Source organism: Gymnoscopelus braueri, assembly GCF_963280865.1.
Source record: "Gymnoscopelus braueri genome assembly, chromosome: 4".
In the NCBI taxonomy this organism is placed as follows: Eukaryota; Metazoa; Chordata; class Actinopteri; order Myctophiformes; family Myctophidae; genus Gymnoscopelus; species Gymnoscopelus braueri.
In genome coordinates this window covers 40,055,773-40,082,801 of record NC_137605.1, presented here as the reverse complement: position 1 = coordinate 40,082,801, position 27,029 = coordinate 40,055,773, and the positions used below count along the sequence as shown (strand labels likewise).

General features: G+C 41.9%; 2 protein-coding genes across 2 annotated transcripts in view; both read left to right on the top strand.

Moving 5' to 3' along the window:
- The window catches only part of LOC308084403 (exostosin-1a), a 173,252-nt gene that overhangs the window by 94,459 nt on the left and 51,764 nt on the right, over positions 1-27,029 (top strand). The gene's annotated exons all lie outside the window — the stretch shown is intronic.
- LOC308084073 (eukaryotic translation initiation factor 3 subunit H) overlaps positions 1-27,029 on the top strand; it is a 54,503-nt gene that overhangs the window by 11,354 nt on the left and 16,120 nt on the right. Inside the window, exon 3 of the mRNA XM_080426548.1 lies at positions 22,316-22,483. Within this exon, the coding sequence (XP_080282674.1) occupies positions 22,316-22,483 (168 nt within the window). The remainder of the gene's footprint in view (positions 1-22,315; positions 22,484-27,029) is intronic.

Genomic DNA, 27,029 nt, shown 5'->3' with positions numbered 1-27,029 from the left:
TAAAAAGGGATTCTTTGCACCTGTACACTTGTTGGATATTTGTTATGCAGGGCTTTCATACTGCCCAGTGCCCCCACAAACGGCAAACCAATTAGACTAGTTTGTCCTCTCTTAAAAATCCTCTAGCAATTACCGTACTGTTGTGCATGGGTCGTTGAAAGTGTGTACACTGACACTGCACAGCGAACTGCAGCGTTTCAAGTGAAGCTCAGGAAGAGTTCGGATGTTTAAAAAAATCCTGTGGGTTTTAGCCTACTGTCACAGATACTGCAGGCTGCAGTTCACATAGGGCCTTGCTCCAACCACTCATTGGCAATGAGAGTGTGTATTCAGCGACAGCACTGCACTGCCTCTGCATAATCTGCAGATTGATATTCCTCAAAAGTTCCAGAGGCGAACTGTGAGATGAATGAGATGAGGCTTCAGATTGGCTCCTGGGAGAAGGACCCCGCGGATCGGCACGTAGCGACTGCATGACCAATAAGTCCTCCCTGCGTGACCAATAAGTCCTCCCTGGCCTGAAACTGTGCGGCATTCAAGCTGGAGCTGTGTGTATGTGTGTGAGAGACCGCATGCATGCCTGTGTATATGATTATTATGTTTGAGTGGGTGTGAGACTGCATGCGTGCCTGTGTATGTGAGTATATGTTTGGTGATGTGTGTGTACGCATCTTACTGTTGTGTGTTTATCTGTGTCTGTCGATGTGCACAAGCCTTGTGTAGGTCTGCCTGTGTGTATCTGAAATGTCACACTTTGACTTGTTGCCACCCCGTGGCCCTACTTCTCAGAATTACTCCTCCGGTCCATCTTGGGACAGGTGAGATTTGGATAGGTTTGAGATTCCCCCTGTGAGTGTGTGTGTGTGCTATGCTGCTTTTCCATCAACAGGTGCCAGTGTGGAGCTATCATTGCCGAACAGGAGGCCATTGCAATTGCAATAGCTGTCCAACTAGAGGGAGAGAAAGATGGAGAGAGAGCAGCAGAAGCAGCCCTTGACAAACAACCTTGGCTGAACCCCAATCCCCCCTCCCTATCCTTGCAAACTTTGTCCTTGTATATTTAGCAAAAATATACAGAGATTAGAACAATGTATAGGCATGCGGGCCTCTATTCTCTGGGGCTCATTTGACGCTAGACGCGTGTGAGTGGCATGTTAATTACGTCTGCTATTGCCCTCCATCTGTCCTGATGTCAGGGATAATTGGGGACTGATACACATACAGGGCTAGTTAGGGATGGCTAGTTCTAGTCCCTGTATATTGGTAAAAATACAGTAGAGATCGACCAATGGTGGATTTTAAAGACTGATATAATAATGATGGTTTGGAGCAGGAAAGAGCTGATGGCCGTCAAAATCTGTTGTCGGAAATGATTGTTTTTCTTTAGAAACTGGATAGCTGTTGAACTGAAATGGTGCATTTATATATACAACTCTGTATTCAAGATTTGAAAATTTTAATTTAAAGTGTGTTTAAAGTCTGTCGCATATTTATAGCCAGGAAAAAAGAGCCAATATTATCCGAACTTAATCACATGCACACAGAGTTATTCAGCAAAAGTGGGCATCAAATGATCAGATATGGCCATTGGCCCATAGTTGTGCTAGGCTTGCACATACGGCGAGGCAAATTCCAAGGACCATCATGTTTGCTGGTGAAACAGAAATGGCATGCTTTCGGGAGAGCTGCAGTCATGTTCATTCTAATGCATGAATAATGCCGAATAATAATTTCGGAATAAAGCTGTCTTAACTTTCATTTGAATATAAATGATCTCCGGTACCGAATGACATTACCTTGACTTTGTGTATACAGCCTCCATGCAAAGCGGTGATGTATGTCCCTGTGTGACTTTTTCATTGCCCACTATCGGAGCCAAGTTCCGCGATGATAGTTTATAAAATAACCAAAATTATTATTCTGTCAACCACTTCAATACACGGAACCCCGTTTGATTTCACAGAGACAAGAGGCACGTCGAGTTGTTTTATGGACTCGATTGTTTATGTAATTGCTCTATATTTTTGACATATGAGGACACCATGGGCGCTTGATGTGCTTATATTTTGAGTGTTGCTCTAAACGGCCATAACGCCACAGATGGTTCACTACCAACGTGATGCAGTTTCTTATGCAAAGTACCTCTAATCACAACATATGATTGTGATGCCGCACATTTTATATCATAGGATTAAAAAGCAAGAGAAAGACTGAGCCCTCATAAGTCATCACCAGTTAAACAGCTGATAATATCATAATGTGCACTTTGATTAGCTCCACATTACAAAGCTTACAAAGCCCAGTGTTATTGTCCACTCCTGTGGTTATCTGTTGTGTAATGCCACTCACCAGGATGTTCAGGCTTTAGTCAACCCCTTGTCATTGAAATTCAAAAGGACATGTCATGGAAATAGTACAAAATTGGCAGCAAGTATAAGAGAAATATTTCCAGCTTTCCTATCTCTCCTCTGCATCCAACTTTCTTTTTTTCAGTCTCCCTCATCCCTCTCTCTTTCTATACCACAATCCCCTCCCCTTCTGTTCTCCCTCCCTTGTCCTCAGTTTCTTTGGTCCTCTAACAACTATAGGAAGATTAATTGAGCCATATACACAGATACACATATTTGTGAAACTTAAGCCCTAAAAGTGCTTTAAATAGTTTTTTTTCTCCAGTGGATGCGGAGTGGGAGGGGAATGATCCTACTGCAGCGATGTCATGCCAAGAAAAATAGGATATTTGAGGTGTAATTATTACTGTGTCGCCTGGTGAGGGGAATGTCTGTGCTGCTGGAGGGAAGCTAGCCACACTGACAAAAAGGTAGCTCCGTTCCAAAACCAGAAAGTCGTTTTGGAACGAAGCTACGTTTCCAGCTAAACTGGAAACGCCAATGGCGGGCTCATCTGAGGACGACGTAGAGGGAGTGAGTTTACAAACAAATCTTATGAAGAATACAAATCGGACTGGGGGGTTAATCTTGTTGTCTTGCCTTTGGCGTGGACTGGCACACGGTGCCAATCAGCCAGCTCTTTGGCCAACACAGGTGGTACCCAGTGCCAGCTCCTTGGGCACATGCTTGAGATTGGCCTGAAGAAGGAAATGGTTGATGTGTCCTAATCCAGTAATTGGAAGTGTGTTTTTTCACAGGCAGGCGTTGTATAAACACGAGGGCCATTAACAGATAGGCTCGTCCTGGCCAAGAAATGTGCATTTTGGACACGTGTCAACATACCAGAGCATAAGCACCATTTAATTGATAGCCTGAGATCTTTTTAGATTTAGCTGACTAGGTTGATTTTGTTCATTGGAGCACTATCCTGTTTCACTTTGCTGGTACAGCTTTTTCCCCCTCTTTTACTCATTGAGTGGATAAGACCTCAAGTGCCTCTGTCTGGATTCAAATGACAGTACAACCAATAAGTACAGAGGCCTCAAAAAATCCTTCTAATATTGTCATAACTTTCCCCAGGCTTTATTGGCTCACCACTCTATAACTAATCACTGACCTTTGAGTGCCTCGAGAACGTTCCAACATAAATAGCTTTTCTTTTTATCTCTCTAATTTACCAGTTGGCACCATGTGGAAGACCGGTGTGTTCTGATCACTGTTGAGTGTATATGTCTAGCATTTCTTTCTATACATTCTTCATAATAGGAAAGACCATTCTGTGGGGACAAAATCCCAGTGGAACAAGGACCAGTGCCAAATCCCTATTGTTACAGATGTAGTTGTCATACATACCCACTTTTGACATACTTTCTGTGCTTTCTGCAGCTGAAGTATTGCACCGCACTACTAGGGTTTGTTTGAAAAGTCGAATGGGGGGTCAATTGCGACAGCAAATGTATATCTGGGTCTTGGAAACAAGAACTTCTACATGGGAGAAAAGATGGGAGAAAAGGTAACATCCGGCTAGTAATTAAGTGGCACACACTAAGGGAAATGGATAGGCTAATTGCAATATGCTCCCCTGAATGAGAGGCATTTTTCTGTCCTAGACCTGACTTTAAAATCATCGGGGAAGCAATGCAGGCCTGAATGTTAATTCATGGTGGCACACCTGGACTAGAGACACTTGAGGTGCCTGAACCTCAGCTTGATCTAATTACTCTGGCCCCAGTTGGCACATCAGACAGGCTAAATCAAGAACACCTGGGTGTGAATTTCATCTACCCTCAGCCTGTAGGACTGACCCAGGTCTGTGGCAGGTGATATGAGGAAACCGTTTAATCATCGGAAAATATGTTTTCCAACTGAAGCCGAGTAGTGGAGATTGTTAGTGTGTTGAAAAGAGTGAGACATTGGGGCTGCATGTTTATGACAAAAATTATTATCCTGATTATTTTAGCTAAATATTGTATTCCCAATTATTAATCACAGTTGATTATACGTTTTAGTTGATAATGCCACTGTTGGTCGTTATGTTTCTCTGCGTCACATCTTGAATTAGCTTGCAGTGGTCTCTGTGACTTCATTGTACTTGTGTAAGCCTGGTAGAATGGGAAATGGTTGGATTGTACAATGTTCTGCTTACTGATCCTGGTGTGATAGTGAGGAGACCAGGGCAAGGTGCATCTGCTGATCAAATATGTTTGAATTAATCGTCAAGTTTCATGATAACTATATCCTCCCTTTTCGATTACTTTCAATTCATTGTGCAGCTCTAGGAGAGATGGTTAGCGTGGGAGAGAAATGCAGGTAGGCCGTAGCATCAGCCACATACTCCACTGGCCTTTCTCCTTTTGCTCACTTAAACTGATTTATTAATGACGCTTGACACCTCCACTGAATATTCCCTTGCCTGAGTTTTTAGTGGATTGCACTCTCCCTCCTTTTCCCTACTCTCTTCCCCCCCCCTCCCCTTTGTGACATTCTTAACTCTTTCACTTCCAGACTTATTTCTGGCTGCGTGCACCCACTGCCAGCGATTTTTCAATTTTCTTACCTTTTGAAGTAGTCACTGCATATTTATTTCCAGTATGATTGATCCCCTGATGGTTGCTAATCACAGAGGGTTTCACTGTGCTTCCGCGAAGAAAAAAAAAATCGGCCAAATACATGGTAAAAAAAAGTACTGCAGGAGCCGAGATACAGGATTTTCACTATTTGTATACACCACCATTGTACAACAAAGTATAATAGGGTTAAGTGGTTAATCAGAGTAATCGATTTAGTTGATTATTAAAAATCTATTGGAATCTTTTCTTGTCGATTCGTTGATATATAAGAAAACGTATACATTAAAAAACCTTGCTTCTAAATTATTCGGTTATTAGTCTGTTATTGGTTCTAAATATCTGTTTCGATATATTTTCGATACATTTCCGAGTCTACTTCGGACTGTGCTTGGATCAGAGCTAATGCGCACCTGTACTCAGCAGTTCAAATCCTACTCAGACTACTGTAGGTCGTGAGACTGAAAGATTACATATGACCTTAAGACTTGAAACATTGACTGTTATTTAATTTGAGAGCTATTTAATGAATCAAGAAGCAGGAGTCTTGTCTTTTCCAAGATGGCATGCACATACGTGAGACACAATCGCATGCACATACAAGAGACACGTTCACACACAATCGCTTCAATGGCCATGCAGCCCTCTCACAGACAAAGTAACTTAGTCATGACATGCAACTTGTGCTTAGCCAGGGGACAAAAGTAGAGAACAGACAGGGCTGATTACATCAGCGTGTGCCTCCTGTGGGGTCTCCGAGGTTAGCTTTTGAGTTTTTGGGGAGGCTTTAATTGTTGACTGTGGCAGGCATCTCCATGTCGGGTTAATTGAAGTCAGGGGGATTAAAAACACTCTGCCATGATCTCTCTCCTTCTAGCTGTAAAGACACTAACCATTGAGTATGCGTCTCGTGTGAGGTCACTTTGTACCTCTGGGCACACTCGTACACACATGTGGATACCAGGCGTATTTATTAATTACATTTTTTTTATTCACCTCGCTACCTTTTGTGATAATGGCATCCCCGGGGTTAGCTCTTAAATAGATCACTGTACCTGTCCCAAAGAGGCAAATTGATTGCCTCCCTGTTTTTCCTCAGCCTCCCTCAGTGAGGCTAATTAGAAATCACTTGGCAGCTCAGCTCAAAGGGATACATAGGAACATAAAAATATATCGCTATTTATTTTGGTGGCGTGGGATGGCGGAGAAAAACATCCCTCTTTTCAAAACATGGCATTTCCTGCTCCCAATGTCTCTTTCCTCTCTCTTCATGTCTTTTCTCTCTCTCTCTCAGCCTCCTTCTCGCTCTCTCTCTCCCTCTCTCGTTCTCTCTCATCTCTTTCTGTCTGTGGTCGGGATCTGAAGCTGGCTGACTGTGAGCAGTGGGCTGGGAGCAGGCCGAGCGCTGCTTTTGAACGCTGGCTTGGCATCATAAATCAGAGTGCGGGTCCCCTGGGTGCCGCCACCACTGCCATCAGCTCCACTGTTTTATTCATCTGCTCCTTTGTCTCATCACTGACTGTAGCCCACACTAAAGCAGGACGGGGTTCAGGGGCGATCAGAATACGTTAACGTAGTCCACTACTAATCCAGGTAAGCCAGAAGGGAAGGGGGGCTGTGGGGTGGGGGGGGGGAGGGGTGAAAAGAAAGCTGTGGGTCAGGAAAGTGGAAGTGGGTCGTAACGTAAGTGAAAAGGTAGATTCCTCTTTGAGGTCTGAGGCAGAGAGATATGTAGGAGTTAGAGATGCGGTTAAAAAGATTGAGAGAGCAGCTGAGAGAGGGCAGAAAGCTGAACCTTGAGAGAGGGAGAGAGGGGGGGGGGTTGATGTAGAGGAGTAGAGGAGAAAAAGGAAGCAGGGAGACGCAGACTGTGAGGGACCCCCCCCCCCCCCCACAAAAAAAAGAAGCAGAAACTGGAGTGAGATAGCAAGAAAGGGGAACGATGTAAAGGCTGAAGGGAAGACAAGTGACAGGGAGAGAGCGTGTCAGAGAGAAGAGAGATCACTAAGGCCATTTCATGCCCAGTTATGTCCTTAACGCAGTATGCTGCCTCTCACAGTCTTTCAAACATGTCACGTCGCGTGCATGCTGGTTTTTAATTCGATTGTTATGGCTGCTTTTATGAAATGGGGAATTGGGGGGAAACAGCCTGCCTAGTGCCTTTTTTTTTTTTTTTTTTTTTATTGCGGAGTGAATGTGACAGCTCTCATAGCCTAATGGCACCGCAGAAATACTGTAGTTGCAACACCATGCGTATTGCCTAATAAGTGCCCCAAGTCATATCCTATACCCCTAGCTAGCAATGTATGAAGCATGTGCTCTGCACATGAGGAATGACTGAGAAGAAGGGTTTTTTTCCCCTTCTATTTCCTCCCTTGAGAACAAGAAATGACACACTCATGGCTGTTATGGCTGTGTGTGTGAGCGTGCCAGCTCAGTACTGCAGATTTTAGCTGTCATTCTAACATTGTGGGTGTGAGAGTACAGTAGTCTCAATCCCTTAACCCATTCAATCCGGGAACGCGTCTGTCATTTTGGATTTATTTGGCTTTTAAAAAATGGCAGGTATACAAGCTCATAGCGCAGCACAGAGTGCCGCACTACGGCACTACGAGCTTGTAGATCTGCTATTTTTGGAAAAAAAATCTATGAATATATATTCTACAAATGTCTTCTAAATCTTAACATTTTTTTGAAAAAAAATTATGTTGCTATATCAGTGGTTCCCAAACAAAAAAATGTCAAGGACCCCCAAAATTATATGCATTTCACCGCGGACCCCCATCTCAAAATATTTTGGTCCAGGACCCCCCAGAAGCAAAGATCTGAGTTAAAGACTAAAGGTCCTTACACACCGGGGCGATTTTTTTCATGCGAATAATACGTTTTTTTAAAAAACCTTATAAAGTCAATGCAAGCTTCCACACCAGTTTCGCGGAGCGAAAAAGGCGTCTTTTAATTATTCGGAACGAGTCCGAATTTTGCGTATATTCGCATATTCGCCGGTGTGTAACCGCCTTTACGCTTAAAAGAAAAAAGAAAAAAAATAGCAGTGCACTCGGTGCCGTGCTATGAACTTGTATATTTGCTATTTTTGAAATTTTCTTTACATTTGTGCAAATCTTTGAATAGATATGTTTTTAAAGCGAACATTTAACTTGTATATCTGCTATTTTTGAATAGCCAAAGTATATAAAGTGGTTTTACAGATGCGTTCCCGGTTTGAATGGGTTAACCACATGAACCATAGTGTCCCCATTCTGGGGCAAACATTCGGCGAAAATGGATTTCTACAAGATATAGATATCTACAAGCTTTTGTTGCGAGGTGCCATGAGCTTGAGGATCAGTTATTTTGGGCAAAGATGTATTTGGTGCAGAGGAAAGAGGGGACCTAGTCTAGATCCCCTGGGGGACACTGGTCAACAAAGTTTATAGGGGTTTAAGTGGTTAAAGGTAGGGTAAGTGATATTTCTTTGTTAAAATAAGTGTTAAATAGCTGGAGGGTTTCATCAGTAACAGTAGTCTCCTTGTCTCTCCAGCTCTTTGGTAAACAGAAAATCTTCAGGACGGGATGCCAATTTTATCCAATCAGGAGCGAGAACTCACTCAGGATACAGGATAAACAAGTGAATTTGGAAGTGATGACACAAAGAAATAAGCAGACAAAATTGGAACTGTAACACTATAAAATTTAAGCTGATGAATGCGTACTCTCTCCTGATGGGCTGAATATTTGCAACCCACCTGAAAATGTATGTTCTATTTATTAAAGAGAGATTTATTGGAGAGACATGGAGACCCCTGTTACTGAACAAACACTCGATAGCAATTATTACTGTCAGAAATATAGTGCGTTAACCATTTAACAAACAAACAAACAACACGAAATATCACTTACTCTACCTTTTAAGCTCTCTGAAGAGAAACGAGGACACGGTTGTCATATTGCTCAAGGTCAGCTGGTAGATCTATGGTTGGATGTCTGGTCCTCCGGTCATGGCACTCTGTCTGTCCGTCCGCTCGTCTGCCGGAAGGAGGCAGCAGTGATAAATGTGCGCGTTGCGGGGAAATAAATGGTGGTATCGGTCTGGTCCTGGGTGTCTGGAGAGACGCAGGGGCTAATTTTCTGTAGGAACACTATAATGGGAAGTGTGAGTTTGAGTGTGTGAGAACGCGATTGTTGTGTGCGAGTGTGCACGTTCCGTGGACCATGTTCCACCTGGCAATGTGGATTAGGTGCAATTAATCTTAGTTAGGCGAGCCCTGCGGAGAGCTGCCTGACATGTGTGCGAGCACACACACACAGGCTTGCATGCATTCACACACTTGTACACAGCTCCTCCATACCTTACACAAACACACAGGTAGATGGCTGAGAAATAGTCTAGCTATAAGCGGCTGGATTGTGTACATAACACACTGTGACGAGTTCACCATATGCACATCTGACGAGCCTGCTTGTCACAGACTTTGCTATCGTAATGGAAATGGGGAGTTTGTGGATGGGAAATGGGAACGTGTATATGTGTGTGCACACGCCTGTGCATGCACGTGCAGGTGCATGATGAGGTAGAGCGCCCGTGCTCGAATGAATTACGCGGAATGAAGTGTGGGATTGTGTTGGTGTTGTGGTATACATTTCTCAGCAGTTTCTCGCCTCTTTACACACACACACACACACACACACACACACACACACACACAAAATATAGATACTCTTAGATCTCATCTGTAGCATAGCCACTAGGGATGTGCATGACTGATCGATTATTCTACTGCGATTATTAAAGATTATTCGATTATTTGACCACGCACCATCAAATGATTTTCATAAATAAAGACGGTAGCATGTGCATATTTTACATTATTATAACCAAACCATTAAGAAAACAAAAGCTTCAACAGTGAATTTATTCTGGTGTTCTCATGAAATTTAGCCTAATGTAGCTTAGGCTACACAATCCCACACTTCATTCCTAATGTAGCTTAGGCTACATTAGGCTAACATGACAATGCTAATGCAGAACAGAAAAATTATAACACCCATACTAGACATACTCTAAAATGTGTGTACTATGGGCACGTTTTGGATGACAGTATAGCCTTTGCAAATAAATAAATAAATAAATAAATACAAAATAAATAAATCATATTTTTAATAATAGTTTTATCCTCAAAAATGATTATTAGAATTATAGATTATTCTGACCCATCCCTAATAGCCACTTAGCAGATCATTTTCATTGATGCAAGACGTGGACGCTTCTCACCATCTACCTCCGTCCGTCCCTCCCTCTCTCTTTTCCATCTGCTTGCTTTCCAGTGCTCTTTCCACCCTCTTATAGATAATGCACCCCGGCCTCTTTCTCAGGAAGGTGATTTCCTTTAGTCTTACTCCATCTAGACAGTCTTTTGTAAGACACTCATTTCCAAGGCATGCAGAGGAGTTTTGGCTGACCTGAACTACCTGACCTCTGTTCGAGTAGGCAACATGAATCCTCCAGCCCGATAAAAGTCTATTTTACAGCGGCGAGACTAATGCACCGTCTCTCAGTTTTCACCAGCGTTATATATATTTTTTGTCTCTACCCCTTTCTTTCTGCCTCGGTTGTTTTTCTAACGTTCTCTCTTTGCCCTCGCGTCTCCTCAGTCATCCTTTCTCTTTCAAACCAGCTCTTTTCCCTCCCTCCCTCCCTCCGTCTCGTCATGCTCTCCCATTCTTGATCTGGTGCTTGTCGTTTTCTCTCACCGTTTAAGTGAGTGATGAAGAAGGCTGAAGGTACTATATGTATGCAGCCTTTTCTCTCTCTCTTTCTCTCTCTCTCTCCCCCCTCATCTCACTCTTATGAATCTAATGATGATGAGTGGCACTATTCCATGGCTCTGGTGGCTGAGTGCTGTGCTAATATCTGCGCACTAATTGACACTGTCTGTTTTGTGTGTGTGTGTGTGTGTGCGCGTGCGTGCAAAGGGGGTTAGATGGGGTTTGTGTGTTTGCTTAATTTTAATCTGACTTTAGTCTTCCCTCCCTCCTTCACCGCACACTCTTAATTTGGACTTAATGACGTACACACAAATGCATGCACGTGCACAACCTTTTGCATGCTTCAGACAGTCACGTGAGTTCTTCAAGGGCACAGAAAAGTGTGGTTCTCCCTTGAGAAAAGTATTGCTCAGGGGACCCAGACCCTCATCTTACTGTGCAACAATAGCTGCACCGAATCAGCACTTTTACAGTGCGTGTGTTCGTTGTGTGCCGGTCTGTCTTTTTGTGTGTCCGTCTGTCCATTGTCTGAGTGAGCTTCTTCTGCTCACTTTAATTGAAGTAGGGTTGGCCAACCGATAACCGTTAACCGTTAAAAAAATTGCCACCGGTTAACACTAACGGTTAATGGTTAACCGTTTAAAAAAAAAAGGGTAAAAAATGTTTCTAATAGTTTTTTGGCCAAGTCTACACCTGCAACCACACGTAACTTCCACTTTATTCTTCTTCTTCCTCGTCTTTGTATCGGTATTATTAGTGTTGGAGTGCCTCAGTGCGGCTGCAGAGTTCATGTGCAACCTCTTCCAGAGAGAGATAGAGACACTAGAAACTCTGCTGGAGACACAAAACAAACTGTGTAGACTTGGCCCTTTGAAATAAAATGTATTTTGTCCATTAACCCATTAACTGCCAGAGGTATTTTCATATTTTTGGGCGGTGAAACCGCCCCTATAAGTGAGATTTGGAAAAATGTACATTTTCCTGCGCTGTGATCTGGGCCCAGGAAATTTGTACAATTATCCTGCGCTGTGATTGGCCAATCACAGTCTATTCAGGACTGTGATTGGCCAGTGTCACATGACACATGTGCATAGCCCTATATAAGAAACCATAACTTGAAAAAAACCAAAAATTGGTTTTTTTCAAGTTATGGTTTCGTCCATCATAAAGAGTGTTTCAATAAATGTATTTATCTTTTGTACATGATTGGTTGACTCCATTCAGTATTGTGATTAGCTAGCAAGACACCGCCCACTTCACACAGGGTGTGATTTTTTTAGCCAGTGCCAGAGATTTTTCATTGGAAAAAAAAAGTACTCAGGAGCCGAGATACAGATTCTTTTAGTTTTAAGTTAACAAGGAAGTGGATAGGAGTCTAGATCTTCGAAAAATCATATATCTCCTTGGTCTTTGGGTCAAATTGAAAAAAAAAAAAAGGTTCACGTAGATCTACGCGACTGGCACGTGGCGGCTATAAATAGGTTCGCGTAGATCTACGTGATTGGCATTATTATTATTTATTTTTTTACACTTTTTTTTTCTTAACGGTTATCGATTAATTAACCGTTAAGGCCTAACGGTAACCGGTTAATAATATGTCTCCATTTGGCCATCCCTAAATTGAAGTATCGGTTCTGGCACCGTTTTAAAAGTACCGGTTTAGTACCGGTATTGGATAAAACCCAAATGATACTCAACCTTAGTAATCTTAAAGCAGGTTCCAGCTGTGTAATGTGGCAGCTGCCTCCTTTCATTACTTTACGGGGAAAAAGTAACATTTAAACGATAGTATTAATCGGCCAAAATTCGTATTGCCGGTTAATGGTTAATTATTAATATTACTATAACACATTTTAGAATGCCAAGTATTGTCACAATTACTGTTTTATTTATTTATTATTCATATGAATAAGACTTTTAGAGAAAGTTTTGTTGTTCAAGTTATTGCTCCTCTCCTTGAGAAAATAAACCTTTGCCTTTTGTCCTTTCCATAATATTGAATGCATTGTCGCAACTGTTTACCCAGATCCATTTATGCCAAAAGGACAACAATTATTGAAAATGATGTCTTAAAAATATAATGCCATCAAAGGCAAAAGCAGCCCCTTTTCATAATGCATGAATGAACAAGCTGGCTTTTTTGGAGACAAATGTGCTTTCCAGGGAGCCAGTGACCTGCAATGTGCTGAGAGGACTCAATTGAGAGCACACATGCTATTATTCCCTTTTATTGCTCTTTCCTATTCATCAAACACAAGAAGAGAGGGAGAGGCCAAAGGAAGATGTGCTAAATAGAAACGTGGAGATGGAGAGGAGTGATATTACCCGCTGTTGTGTCAGTGGAACAAAAGAGTCCAGGTGAGATTAGAAGTTGGCCAGCTATCTTCTTGAATATGGGAAGTAGGACCGCCAATGCTTCTCAACGTTGGATATTATATTTAGCTACCCAACAGAACAGAAGTTTTCTTGATGGGATATCAGATGCCTGCAACACCTGGACTCGAAATGGCCCTCAACTTGAAGATTTCTCCTTGTAACATTTTCTTAACTCATTTTTTTTTTTTTGGGTTATTTTATTTATTTTTTCATCTCAAAGGAACTAGGAGAAAACGATTTTCAAAAAGTTAATACTCCATCCACTTCAATGTTAAAATGTAAACGTAGAAAAAAAATTCTCCGTTTGATCCATAATGCCTGTGGCATATGGATCAACAAGCTTGAAATAAGCCTGGCAGTGAATGAGTTAAGTGTATCTCCTCCCCTCTTAGACATTTATATGGCCTCTATTGTGTACTTTATTCTTTATTTCTACAAAGTGGTCACAATAGTCTTCCTGCGGTCTACGTACTGCTTTGAGTGAGACCCGGGTTACATACATGGCCATGGGATTGTCTGAATTTCCTATGCGATTGACATATTTGTGCTTCGAGATTCCCTTTCAGTTTCATCTCAGCACATACAAAAAAAACACATGGGTATTGTCGTTTTTTAGTTTTCCTAGTTTTTTTTCTTTTCTTGTAGTTTCTAATGCATTCCAGGTGCCAAGCCAGGTGGTTGTGGTGCTGTTTTCTAGACATTTTTATTTTAACAGCGTGGCTCTGCAAGAGGCTAGCCATCTATGAGAGGGTGGTTCTGTGTGTCTGGATCTAAACTCGCAAACCGCTGGACCGGTCGGCACCAAACCTTGTATGCACACTTTTAAGTCAATGTGACTGTGTGATCATGCTGAAACCTTGCCCACATTTGGAGTCATACGTCATAGTAGACTGTCGTCCCAGTCTGGCCACATGAAGTCTGAGATCAACATTGGAGTTATGCTGTTCCTCTGTAGATCCTGAGATCCACATTAATTGGATTTTTGGATTTCTTGTCATTTCTGCGTAATGGTTTTACAGTAACGGTGCGAGAGAAACGGAGATGACTTGCAAGTATAGAGCCTTGGGTCTGATTCGAACCTGGGAAAACTGCGGGAAGGATTGAGAGCCTTATTTATGTGCTTCGAGACCGAGACCTTTTTAAATGTTAAGTTCTACTTGGCCCCCCTCCCTTAAAGGCCCCCATAAAGTTCCCATTGTGAACTGTAGATGTACTTTTCTGTGGGAGTTTCTTTGTCTGGTTCACAGTCACACAACTCTGTGGGGAATAAAACCCTCTGACAGCTGGGTAGGCTATATTCTCTGTGCCAGCTCATAGACAACCAGCTAAACTGTGTGGATAGGACAAGGAGAAGGTGCTTTTTGATTGATTGCGGATCTAAATATTGATTACCGTCACTGTTTTTCTCAGCTTGTAAGTATTTTTGAAATGTCAAGATAAGGAGACTTTGCTGTCATCATAGAGAACAGGCTATATATACCGTATATAAATGTGCGCGCGCAGACACACACACATGTGTGCATAGTATACGGTATATTGATAAACTGTTTTGATATTTTTTCATTGTTTTATTCTCCCCAATGTAGTTGTTATGCCTGTTCCCCCATGTTTTCCCCCTATTGTTGTTCAGGGGAGGGTGTATGGTACTTTACCCCTGATTTAGCCGCACATCCCAGAACGGGTGTTTTTCATAATGGTGGTGTTTTGAAGCCAAATATCAATATTTCAGAGATGCAATCAGCTCTGTTAAGACATGAAACTGCAGCTTATTTAGATGTGCTAGGTTCAAAGTTATGTTGGCAGCAAAAACAAAAACATCTGCCTTCCTATGATGTATAGCGGGGGAGGAGAGGAAACAAGGAGCATGACTCAAAATGCCGACATAATGTAGTCTGTTAGTTTTTGTAAAAGGAGTGAGAGGCCTTCTGACCTAATTTAAAATTATTCATATTTGCTATTCCGAACCCAGGGATGTCCAGACTCTAGAGCTTACCAGAGGGCAGTTGGAATAAAGAAAACAAAGATTTTGAGGTGCTTGCCTGGTGGCTCAGCCTTTTAGTGGCATTTAGGCTCTTTTGAGTCACAAGGACCCGAGTTAAAATCAAACTAATTAGGTAATGGTGCGTTTGGTTCAGTTTGTACAATCTCAGAGTTAGATCTGTAAGGGTCCATAAGTAAACCAGAGGGTCCCTGGACCTCACTTTGAGAAACACTACAATGATATGTATGTAGAGGATTGAATTTGTGTTTATGAAAAATTATAATGAATGCCACAATTATACATATATATATTTAAAAAGATATAGGAACCATTAAGGAATCAGACAGTTAAGAGGGAATCGTTAAGGAACCGGAATGGTTAAAATCCTAAAGGATCCCAAACCTAGATGTTTATGACTTCTGAGTAGGAAAAATCGGCAATGATCAGCAACTAAAAAGGACTTTAGCATAAACACAAGAAGCAACACGGGGATATGAAAGCCTATAGGGGACTATATTAAGACATTGTTATGGAACCTTGAAAATGAAAATGTAATTCCACAATAGCATTATAATTGTCCACATATGTACTGTAGGTGTTATTTGAATAAAGAATGTAATGAAAATGCAATAACGACATTTCCATTTTCATATACTCATGTGGGCGTTGGAAAAGCTGCTTGACATTTATAATGTATAGTAGTGACACAATTGTGGGCAGTTATTATATTCTCAACTTTCTTTAAATGTATTTATTCACACAGTAATTTGAATGGATTCACAACAGCGATAATCACCAGGTGATCATCACCTGAACACATTTTAGAGAAACTGTTCGGTCAAATGATATGTATGACACCCCCATCATTCTAGGTAGCGGCTGTTTGAACCAAGGGGCCATTACCACTTCGTTGCTCCATTGCTTCTTCTTCTCCTCTTGTATTGTCCTCTCTCTCTCTCACCTGCTCTCTTTCTATCATTCGATATACTCTCTCTCTCTAAGACACACTCTTGCTTTGTCTTTCTTTCGCTCACAGACACGTGCGTGTGTGCGTGCACGCACACAATCAAGTGGCACCGACGGAATGGGCAGACTCATTCCCTGTCTGGCCCTGGGGCTCAGATTGATTGATAGGAAAGGCAGCAGGTTCGGCAGAAATGACTGAGGAATAGCAAGCGGCGGCGGCCGCTCCCACCACCAGCCCTTGATGATATTGTTGAATTGGCTATTCTCTGGCTAATGCCGCTGTTCTGTCCGCAGAGGATTACTGGCTGCGTTGCTGGCCCTTTGAACGGGTGGCTTGTTATTTATTCCATTAAGACCGGGAACGCATTTGTGTCATTAAGATTTCTTTGGCTATTCGAAAAATAGCAGATGTTACAATCAGTGGTTCTCAAACTTTTTCATGTCAAGGACCCCCAAAATTATATGTATTTGGATGCTGGCCCCATCAAAAATATGTTGTTCCAGGGACCCCCAGAAGCAAAGATTTGAGTAAAAAATTGTGTTTAAAAAAATGAATATATTCAAAGATGTGCACAAATGTTCAAGATTTTTCAAAAATAGCAGATCTACAAGCTCGTAGCGCGGCACTCGGTGCCGCGCTATGAGCTTGTAGATCTGCTATTTTTGAATAGCCAAAGTATAAAATAATAACGACAGATGCTTTCCCGGATTGAATGGGTTAAGGGAAAAAGAAACGATTTATTTTTTGAGAAATGTTGCATAAGCCCTCCACACCACTCTGGACCCAGAGGGACGGTAGCAGCATGGTAGAACATATGTAAGTAGGGACCCATCACTAAATGGTACCGGTATTATGGGTGCTGCCAACCGGTAATGTAGAAAAGCAAATCAGAGGTAACTTACCCTGTCATGCTGTTAGCTCTGTGCTGGCTTTGATTTGCTAGCTAGTGCATCATCATCTGCCCTTGTACTTAAAATATTCACTGGTACTGTGCTGGCATGCACTCATACTGTCTCACTTGCTCTTCATCTCTCTTTCTCCCTCTTGTTTGCTCTCAAACATACACACACATATACAAGGTTTAAACCGCTTTCATCCGGTACAACAGCTTTGAGCAGCTTCCCAGGAGCTGTTGGAGTCTAAATGCTGAACAGCCTCATCTTGCAGCTATTGATGGGAAGTGGAGCATCGCTCATTCTGTTACAGGGTTGGAAAGTAACAGCGTTAAATTACACAATAAATGCAACTGTAATTAATTGATATACAGTCACAAAGAAAAAGGTGGTGATTACAAAGGGTTACTCAAATATCTTCCAAGACCATTATAGTGAATACTTCCATGAACCAGGCCTATAACAACATGCCGGCAAAAGCCAGGGAAATGTATATGTGGGCAGCAAAGACTTCAAGCAGGTATCTGTGACGTAGAACTTTAAGTAAAATAGATACTTGTGTGTATATCTATACTAGTTTAAAACCTTAATTTAGAAGTAACCAGAAAATAATTACATTTACCGGTATTCAGCTTTAATCATTTAGTTTGGGAAATTCACATTGGGCCCTTCTAGTCACCATCTCTAGTTTCAAGGCTTCCACCACTTTCTCCATCTCCATTTTGTCCACATACTTTATGTATGTATGAGTCATTGAGTCAAAAGCAGGTTTTTTTGGCATACTGCTTTGTTTACTCTGACAATATTCTATCACACACCAACATTGGAGAGCCACATGCACGGAATCACGGATACAAGCAGACGGCAGATGCGCACATAGCCTAGTCACTGTCCTCTAGCCACCCACCCACATGTACAGAGTTGTTTTTCAGGTGATTTGGCTCTGCAAGAATCTCTGGTGTCATTAGATCTCTGTCTGTCTGACTGGCTGGCCCGCCACTGTCTTCTTAACCCATTAAGACCCGGAAAGAATGTGCCGCGCTATGAGCGTGTATATCTGCTCATTTTTGGAAAAACATTTTGCGCAAATCTTTGAATATATATATACATTTTTAAAGCAAACCCTAACTCAAATCTTTGCCTCTGGGGATTCTACAAATGTCTTCTAAATCAGTTTTCTGAAAAAAACGTATGTTGCTATAATATCAGCTATAAAAAAACGTATGTTGCTATAATATCAGTGGTGCTCAAACTTTTCATGTCAAGGACCCCCAAAATTATATGTATTTGGCCGCCAACCCCATCTCAAAATATTTTGTTCTCTTAGAAAAAAAATCTAACATTTGCACAAATGTTCACGATAAAAACAAAATAGCCAACGAAATCTTAAAATGACACTGATGCATTCACGGTCTTAATGGGTTAACCGACTAAGTCACGTGCACACCAAACACGATAACTATGAATATGTTATAAAGTCTACACTACAACTATAATGATAGTCGTAAACTATATCGTTTGGATGACTTTCAGAGTGATTTTACGAATCATGACAAGTTAAAACCCACTTGAAGGACATCTGGGATGCAAGTGGTCTCACTCACCCTCGAAAGGTTGCCACTGCCACTGTTACAGAACTTTGTTGTTCATCATTGTTGACGCTCACATAATTATCGTTATAGTTATTGTGCTTGGTGTGAATAGCCCTTTAGCCTGACTGAATCCCTGCAGGTCTGTCTGTGTGTCTGAACAGTCGATATCGTTTCAGTTCGAAAGACTGGTGGAAAGTAATTTGGCATAGCTAATCATGTAGAAAGACAGCGGAATTGGACGAGGTGGCAGGCTCCACGGGACGTAAAGTTGTATTTGGTTTGGTATCGAGTCAGTGAGAGAGGTGAGTGGATTGGAAGGCACCCACTCATTTTGTTGAGATGGACCTGAGCCTCTGTCCACCTCCAACGTGGCCTGGAGTCTGCTCGCAGCCTGCCTCTCGGCAGAACCTCCCTCCACCACATGTCCCCGCCTTCTCTCTCTCTCTCTCATTTCTTCCATCATTCCTTCCATCTCCTCCGCTCGTCCTCCTCTTCGTTCCCTCTCCGCTTCCTTCTTTTGTGTCACTAAGCGTGTCTGTCACTAAATAAAAGGCAAGATCGAAGGCCCAGATGAGCTGACAGGAGGGAAGGGGACCGTGAATGGAGCCCTTCAGTTTGACTTCAAGTCTACCTCCCATCCCTGTCTACACTCGTCCAGGCACCGTTAAAACGCAACAAGATTTTATCTGTGTTAGAGTGTGTGTGTGTGTGTGTGTGTGTGTGTGTGTGTGTGGGGGGGGGGGGAGGGGGGGGAATGAGGCTCCTCTCCATCTCCCCTCCATCCGTCGGCGGACTCGCTCACACTCGGCAGCCGCACAGCCATTTCTTTTCTGGGGCTACGGAGAAACCCAAGGTGTGGGGGATGTGATAGTGAGAGAGAGGAAAGTTTGTTTGTATAACACATTTTAACAACAAGGCAATTAAATGCTTTACACAAAATATTTATGGTATTAACCCTCGTAGGGTCCTCGGGTCCTTTTGACCCGGTTTAACATTTTCAACATGAATTAAACGTATGTAAACATTTTTTGTTCTCTATGAAACTTCTTCTATTTGCCTTATTTACTGTACTAAACATGTGATATGAAAATGAAATATTTCGTTTTCATGAAAATGAAAATTTTCACACAGGGCCTTCGGGTCAAAGTGACCCGAAGGCCCTGGGTGTGACTAAAACACGAAGACCCTACGAGGGTTAAGAAAGTGCAAAAGAAACATTATGAAAGGGGAATTAAATACAATAAAAAATGGTTATTAAAGATAAATAGAAAATAAGAATAAGCTGAAATAAAACGCAAATTAATCAAAAGCCTCAATAAAAGGCACCGATACATCAAAAAGTCTTCAGCTTTGATTTAAAAGAGCTGTGAGATGTAGCAGACCTGCAATTTATAAAAGTATGTTCAAGATATGTGATAGTGGTAAATAAAAACTGAATGATGCTTCTCTTAATTTGGACCCTGGTGACAAAGCTGACCCGTCCCAGACAACCTGATGGATCTGGATGGATCATAACGTAGAAGAAGATCAGAAATGTAATTTGACCCTGAACCCTGAAATGCTTTATAATTTGATATCAATTATTTGACAGACAGGATTCATTTATTGGTCTTAGTGAGGACTCGAGCAGCAGCATTCATCAACTGCAGCTGTCAGATGGATTTTATTAGGGAGATCTGTGAAGACAGAAACATTGTTACAATATTTGAGTCTACAGAAGATAAATGCATGCATGGACAAGTTTTTACAAATCCTGCTGAGACATAAGTCCTTTAATCCTTGATAAATTCTCAAGAGGATAGAAACCTGAGTTTGTAATTGTCTTAATGTCGCTGTTGAAAGTCAGGTCATAAAGTCTATAACTACACCAAGATTTCTGGCTTGGTTTGTGGTGAGGGGACGATTGAAATCTCATGTAAAATACATATAACCTAGGTTTTATACTAATCCTGTGTTACTTTTTACTGTAAAGGCCCTGACATACCATGCTGATATTGAGATGTCGATTAGCATCCAAAAATGGGGCCGAAAATCAGTTGTAGAATGTGCGATGTGTACACAGCGTCAGTGGTAGTGAGTGAGTTGTCTGTATGGTCTAGCCAACCGATTTTAAATGTTGAATCGGCGGCGGAACGTGTCGATAAGACAGGGGACTAGAGGGGGAGAGAGCTCTCAGTCGCATTTGCCCAGTGCGAACCGTAAAAATTATTTGGACAGCACGCAGAGAGAGCAGGATTGAGGCAGAGGGTGAGATAGTGTGTGTGTGTGTGTGCGAGAGTGAGAGATGCACAGACTTCACAGACACACTTCTGGAAAAAGGATGTCACGATTGATCAGATCATGACAGAAATAATTGTATTTATAATGGTTGATAGCTCCTGTGTACAGATCATTTTGTGCCCATATATCAGCTGGGTCAAACGTGCATTTTCACCATGCATTTGCCATAGTGCAGACTGCACAGAACAAACGGGGAGAAAGAGAAAACGAACAGCATGTTAAAGGTCGATGTCGCAGACAAACAAGTAAAACCCTGCTCACTGCAGGGATGTGTTCAACAATTCAGTAGGTTAGATTTATTTTCTCTCAGGCAGTTGCAGAAAAGCACCATGAAATGATTGTCAGCTGTAGTCTGTCTGTGTGGTGTGTGAAGGAGTAACCTTTAACACCTGACGTCTCCCAATCTGATCTCCCGACAATGCGACATAGTCTGTAATAGTGCGGAAAAGTCAACTTGTTGTGTCAGGGCCTCAAGAAGAGTATAGTAATGCACCCGTGGGTCAATTTAACATTGTACAAAGGAGTTTGCATCACTATTCTAGCCAAAAGAAAAACAAATAAGCCATGCATGACTGCACCAATGACATACAGAAATTGTATCTGAAGTCAGTTCCTACTGCGCAACATCACCACTAGGGCTGAGAAATATCATGCTAGTCTGACTTAAGTGTTCTTGTCCTTGTTTCCTCTCTTAATTTAACTCTCAGTTAAATTAACACTCAGGATTTAGCTGTGTTCCTCTGTTCCTTCCTCACCTCACCTGCCTTTTTTTACCTTAACTGTGTTGCTCCTGTTTTTCCCCAGCTCTCTCCTCCTCCTCTTCAGTTTACTCTTGTTAACGGCCCTAGCAGGAGAGGGATGTGCTCTACAGACTGGGGTCTGGGGGCCACAGCTGCCCAATAACACTCTGATTTATCAACCTCTTCGTGCCAGCCTACATGGGGGTGCTGCTTCTCTCCCGCACGCTCGCCTCGGTCGTTACTTACCGCCAGGCAGCCAGGGCTGTTTGTATTTCTGGGCTGTGCGTCCTCGGGATGTGTCTGTCGTAATGAAATGGTTCTGTGCATAATGAATCCCGCCTCCTCTCCGGTAGCTCGAGCCTGTCGATGTATCCATCCAGCCTTTTTGTCTCTCTGGGACTGTGTTTAATGTCCGCCTGGAATGGAATGGATGTGCGATCCGTGATTTTTGGTGGTGTAGGTTTATTTACAAACCTCCCACAGGCTGCGGATGGAGAGATGGCAATAAAGCTTGTTTTTTTCCCCTCAGTTCCTCTTTATTTATTTTTCGCCTTTTATATAATCTTTGTTTATGTTGACAGCTCTTCACGTCAGCCCCCATCCCCCCCCTTCACACATTGTGTCCAGTTCCAGATGGAGATGAGATATTAATGGGAAAAAAGGGAGGATTTAGTTTTCAATTATTACAATTAAGAAAATACTGAATTTAATGTTGTCTTTCCTCTGTTCCATCCCCTCCTCTTTTCCTCTCTCTCTGGCTGTCCAGTACAATACCAGATGGAGATGATGCGTTCTCTGCGCCACGTCAACATAGACCATCTGCACGTGGGCTGGTACCAGTCCACCTACTACGGCTCCTTCATCAGCCGGGCACTGCTCGACTCTCAGTTCAGCTACCAACACGCCATTGAGGAGTCGGTAGTACTCATCTATGGTAAGCACTAAGCAGGCATAGACAGGAAAGGACAATGTCTGAGCAATGACAATTGGTAATAAGCTGTATTCCCTCGTACCTTTTTGTATTCCCAGACGGGGGGGAAAATGGGCACAAGTTGGACCTGTAATAAAACAAGAAAGAAGGTTTGCAGACTTAGGCTCCCTTAAGTGCAATTTATTGGCACATCCACCAGTGATGTTTCGACTCGAGCTAATGCTGTTCATCAGACTCCAAGTGGGACCTGTCATGTGAAATGGAAATGCAACTATGGCCCCAAAATTCTAGCCTCATTCAAATGACCTAGATGAGCTTGCACCTTTGGTTACTACATGTGTGTGTGTTACTGTTAACGAGCTGAAAAAACGACCAACCTCTAGAGTAGTCAGGCCCATGTAAAAATGCTTGGCCGTGACTCCACAAGGAAATGTAACCTTCACGTTGTGCTAAAGATGAATCAGTAATGAGATCTGGTAAAAGTAGAACTTTAATATTTTACAAGTAGTAATTGGAGAGGAGCAAAAAACAGAATGCCTAATTGGGCATCATGCCAGTGATTCTGGGCCGGTCTAGTTAAAGCTTTGCCTGCAGAGATCTATCCTGATTTATTGCTTCCGCAGTGTCAAGCTAATTAAATACGTTTTCATGGCCGTCAGTAATGAGGGGCAGTATTCTAAACTGAATAGACCTATCGCTGTCCTCAACATGAGGGTTTGATGCCATCCAAAGTGCCTCCATGCAGCTTGTCATCTGGTGTAAACACAAATATTCCTAGGCTGATCTGACATGTTGGGGTGATAAAAATGACTGAATTGTGTTATTTTTGTGAAGACAATTTGAGAATAAAAAGGCACAGAGAAAAGTTTCCTAACGGCCTCGACACCACATGGATAATGGCGCCCCAAAATTACATGCCACAAGGGGCTGTATTTTCCAGCCTGCACCCCTCCAGGCAAGTTTAAGCTCAGCTATGATGACAAAGTAGGAATGGACAAAATGTAGGGATTATATTCATAAAGTACCTTGAGAATAAGACTTAGCAGAGAGGGGTTTATGACTAGGCATTAAGCTGTAGAGAAGTTTATGTGGTGCATTCTGATAAAACTGTCAGCTGGTTTCCTCCAGTTGGGCCCATATTCAAAAAGTATCTTTCTATGGCCACATATCAGCTGACCATCTGGCAGTAATGGGACCTGCCAGACGGGCAGGTCTAGTTGTGGGCCAGTCTGGGCATCATTATATATGAAACTGTTTTATTGACATCTACTTGTATGAGGATATGACGACAGTGGGCTGCACAACTGAAGCTTTATTGTCATCTGTCAGAGCAAATCATTCCGTCATTCAGTGATGAGCACTGATGATGACCACCGGTCCATGCAAAGTGGAAGGGGGCTTCAAGGCCCTGGATGCAATCAGTACTTTAGTTCCCCAAATTGAACAATTATTCTCATCTAGGATATTGTTGTGATTTGTATCATATTAGTACATGGACCGTTTTTATCTTCTATGCAGTAGTGGACTCTTGAGATAAAATAATACTACATCCAAAACGCTTTGTTTTTTCCCGTTAAGCTACAGAAAATAGGGCAGAATACAGGACAGCGATTGAGGGGTCAGTCATGGCTTATGCATACGATATTAAAGTTTCTGCTATGATTAAGCAAATCCAAATATAATTCAAGTCCTATATTCATATGCTTTCTATAAATAGGACCCCCGTTGACAAGTCCTGTCATCTTCGTCCCTGGTTCATACCTGCAAAGTCTCAGCAGTGAGTCAGCGATGTGACAGATCTAGGGAAATAGTAGTGCATATTTCAGGTATTCTAAAGAAAAAACAAAGACTCTTTTATTTAGCTTAATCTTTCAAGATATGTATCTTGCAAGTGTCTCCTTTGATGCTCATCAATGGACAAAAGGAAGGTGCATCAAGCTCATGTCACATTAATGCATGTTTGACATGCATAGCACTGCTGTGAAATGTACCTCCTTGTTCATCAAGCCAGTTAGTCCAAAAATATACACGTACTGTAGGTCTTACAGCTCAGGGCCCACAAATAGAACTTACTGACCTAAAAAGATTGTATTATTTAAGGAACAATGTTGATCTGCTTGATCCAATTTCCAAACCAAGAGTGGCAGCAACGAGTTAACTCTTTAACCACATAAGCCCCATTAAAAAATTGCAAGATTACAGATCGGCCATTTCATTTTTGGCCAAAATAGGGATGTCTGGGTTAAAGACTAATAAAAACTGCTTTTGATTGATGCCAAATGTCCGCACGTTTTGATGTATGCATATGTTCATCAGAGCACACATGATTCAATAATGTAAAGGCAGGTAAAAAATAGCCAATCCCGTTCTAATCAGCGGCAGTATGCAATACAACTGAGCACACCCTGGTGCTAGAAGCTCCACCTCTTGGGAATTGTAGTAATTAATGAGCACTGTGAGGCATACAAATGAAAGCCATACTTAAAGATTTTTTTTCCCACACTCCTAGAGCATATCCTTGGTCACAATGGAGATATATACTGTAATTAACGATGGATGCCCCGAAATAAATGAGGTATATTTTCATGAGAAGTCCCCAAAAGGCCAATCCCTATCACTTCCCATCAAACAAAAACGTAATGCGTACAAAATGTTGGGGTAAATAAATAGTTACTATATCGATTTTAAATCATTGAATCGAATCGTATCGTTCTAAATGAACCTGTTCTGTATCGTTCATGTATCGTATCGACTAAATCACTGAATCGAAACGTATCGTATCGTTCTAAATTAACCTGTATCGTTCATCTATCGTATCGACAACCAAGTATCGTGATACGTATCGAATCATTGTTAAAACGTATCGTTACACCCCTAGTAATGCGTGATTACATCAGCAAGCCCCTAATATGACTAAAAAATGAATCATTATTTCATTCATCATTGTGATTCCCATTCCTCTACACACAGCTATTTCTCATTATGGAGTCACTATGGGACTGCTACTCTGTTCTGAATCTAATTCAAGACGATAGCCGGTCGGTGCATGTTTTACACCTAAACAGTACACTAAAATATGTATTTACACCAAATATTATTTTCAAAATCTTTATTTTTTATTTTTTTATGGACATGCCTATATATGGTATGGGAATATACTGATGACATCAGGGATCTCCAGATATGGGCATAAAAGGGACATGGACAGACGGATAAAGATTTTCATTTATGGGCTTAAAGGGGTTACACAGACGGGTGGTATTGCATAACCGGGTGGGGCAAGCATTCCCAACTTACATTGTTCCCAGCATACATCGTTTCGGAGTAAGCCAGTGCCCAACGGGCACCACATATTAGTAAATGGGGCTTTGAGAGGGATCAGGCTTAAGCCATCGTAAATCATGCATCCCCTAAGCTAATCTAAATTCCTGGTTGGTTATGAAAGAATTTACCCTGGACTGTTGCCCCTCCCCCCCAAAAAAAACACCTCATAGTTGTCATGTCATGTGCTTTAATATTACACTTCCATGATGGGCCAAGATTAATGTATGTTACCCAGCTGAGTTATGAACTCGTGTGATCTGTTCTCACCACCCAGGCAGCCATCCGCTCTGACCATCATTCATCCAGTCAGCTAGGGAGGCAGTCGTCTCTCATTTTTAACGAGAGCCTCTGTTAATGTCAATCAATAATGAAACGCTTAATGGATCAAAGCGCTTCAAAGGCATTGACATTATCTGTCCCCCCATCCCCCACCCCTTACGTTCGATGCGTGCTGGTCATTTGACACATATGAATGAATCAATCAGCTCGTCTACCAGCAAGCTAATAATTTCTTCTCTCTGACAGCTGTGAATTAGCCGGGTAGCTTGTTAAACTAATTGGTTAAGTAGGTTTAGCATGATAGCAGCTTTTTCTTATGAGGGGTGAACAGTTCAAGACGTTCCACTTGAAGGCTATATAGTGCTGCTAACATGTAATATCCATTAGCTACCCCTGAGCGACGAGCGTTCATCACAGTGGCTTTTCGTCCTACAGTTAGCTGTCTTGTTAAATGAGTTCTTTTTCATTGCTTTCGCATGTTTTAATTATGAAATTAGTTTCAGTGTGGAAATTAAACACAGTCCTTGAAATTATACAAGGGCGTTGTTCCACGGCTTCATCTGAATAGGTTTTAACTGTGTCCCATATGAGAAAACTGCAAGAACCCTACGTATACATGTGGCTTACCTTTTGCTATTTGGAAAACGGCAGAAAATAAACCGGTACATGAAAAAGAAAAGCGGAAAAAAAATAACCTTGCCTGCCAAATACAAATTTTACACCAGCAATGAGATACAGAGCTAGCCGACTGAAGTAGAGACGGAAAGCCAAGGTCTCCTCTCTATTCTTATTGTGTATTGATCAACAGAGCGGCAGTGCTGCTGGAGCATATATAATTTGTGGGAGGTGACATAACATGAAAGAGACTAATGTTTCCTTGGAAAGACACAATAAAGCAGGAAGATCTTCATATTTATCAGGGACCTTTTAGAATAGTATACTACTG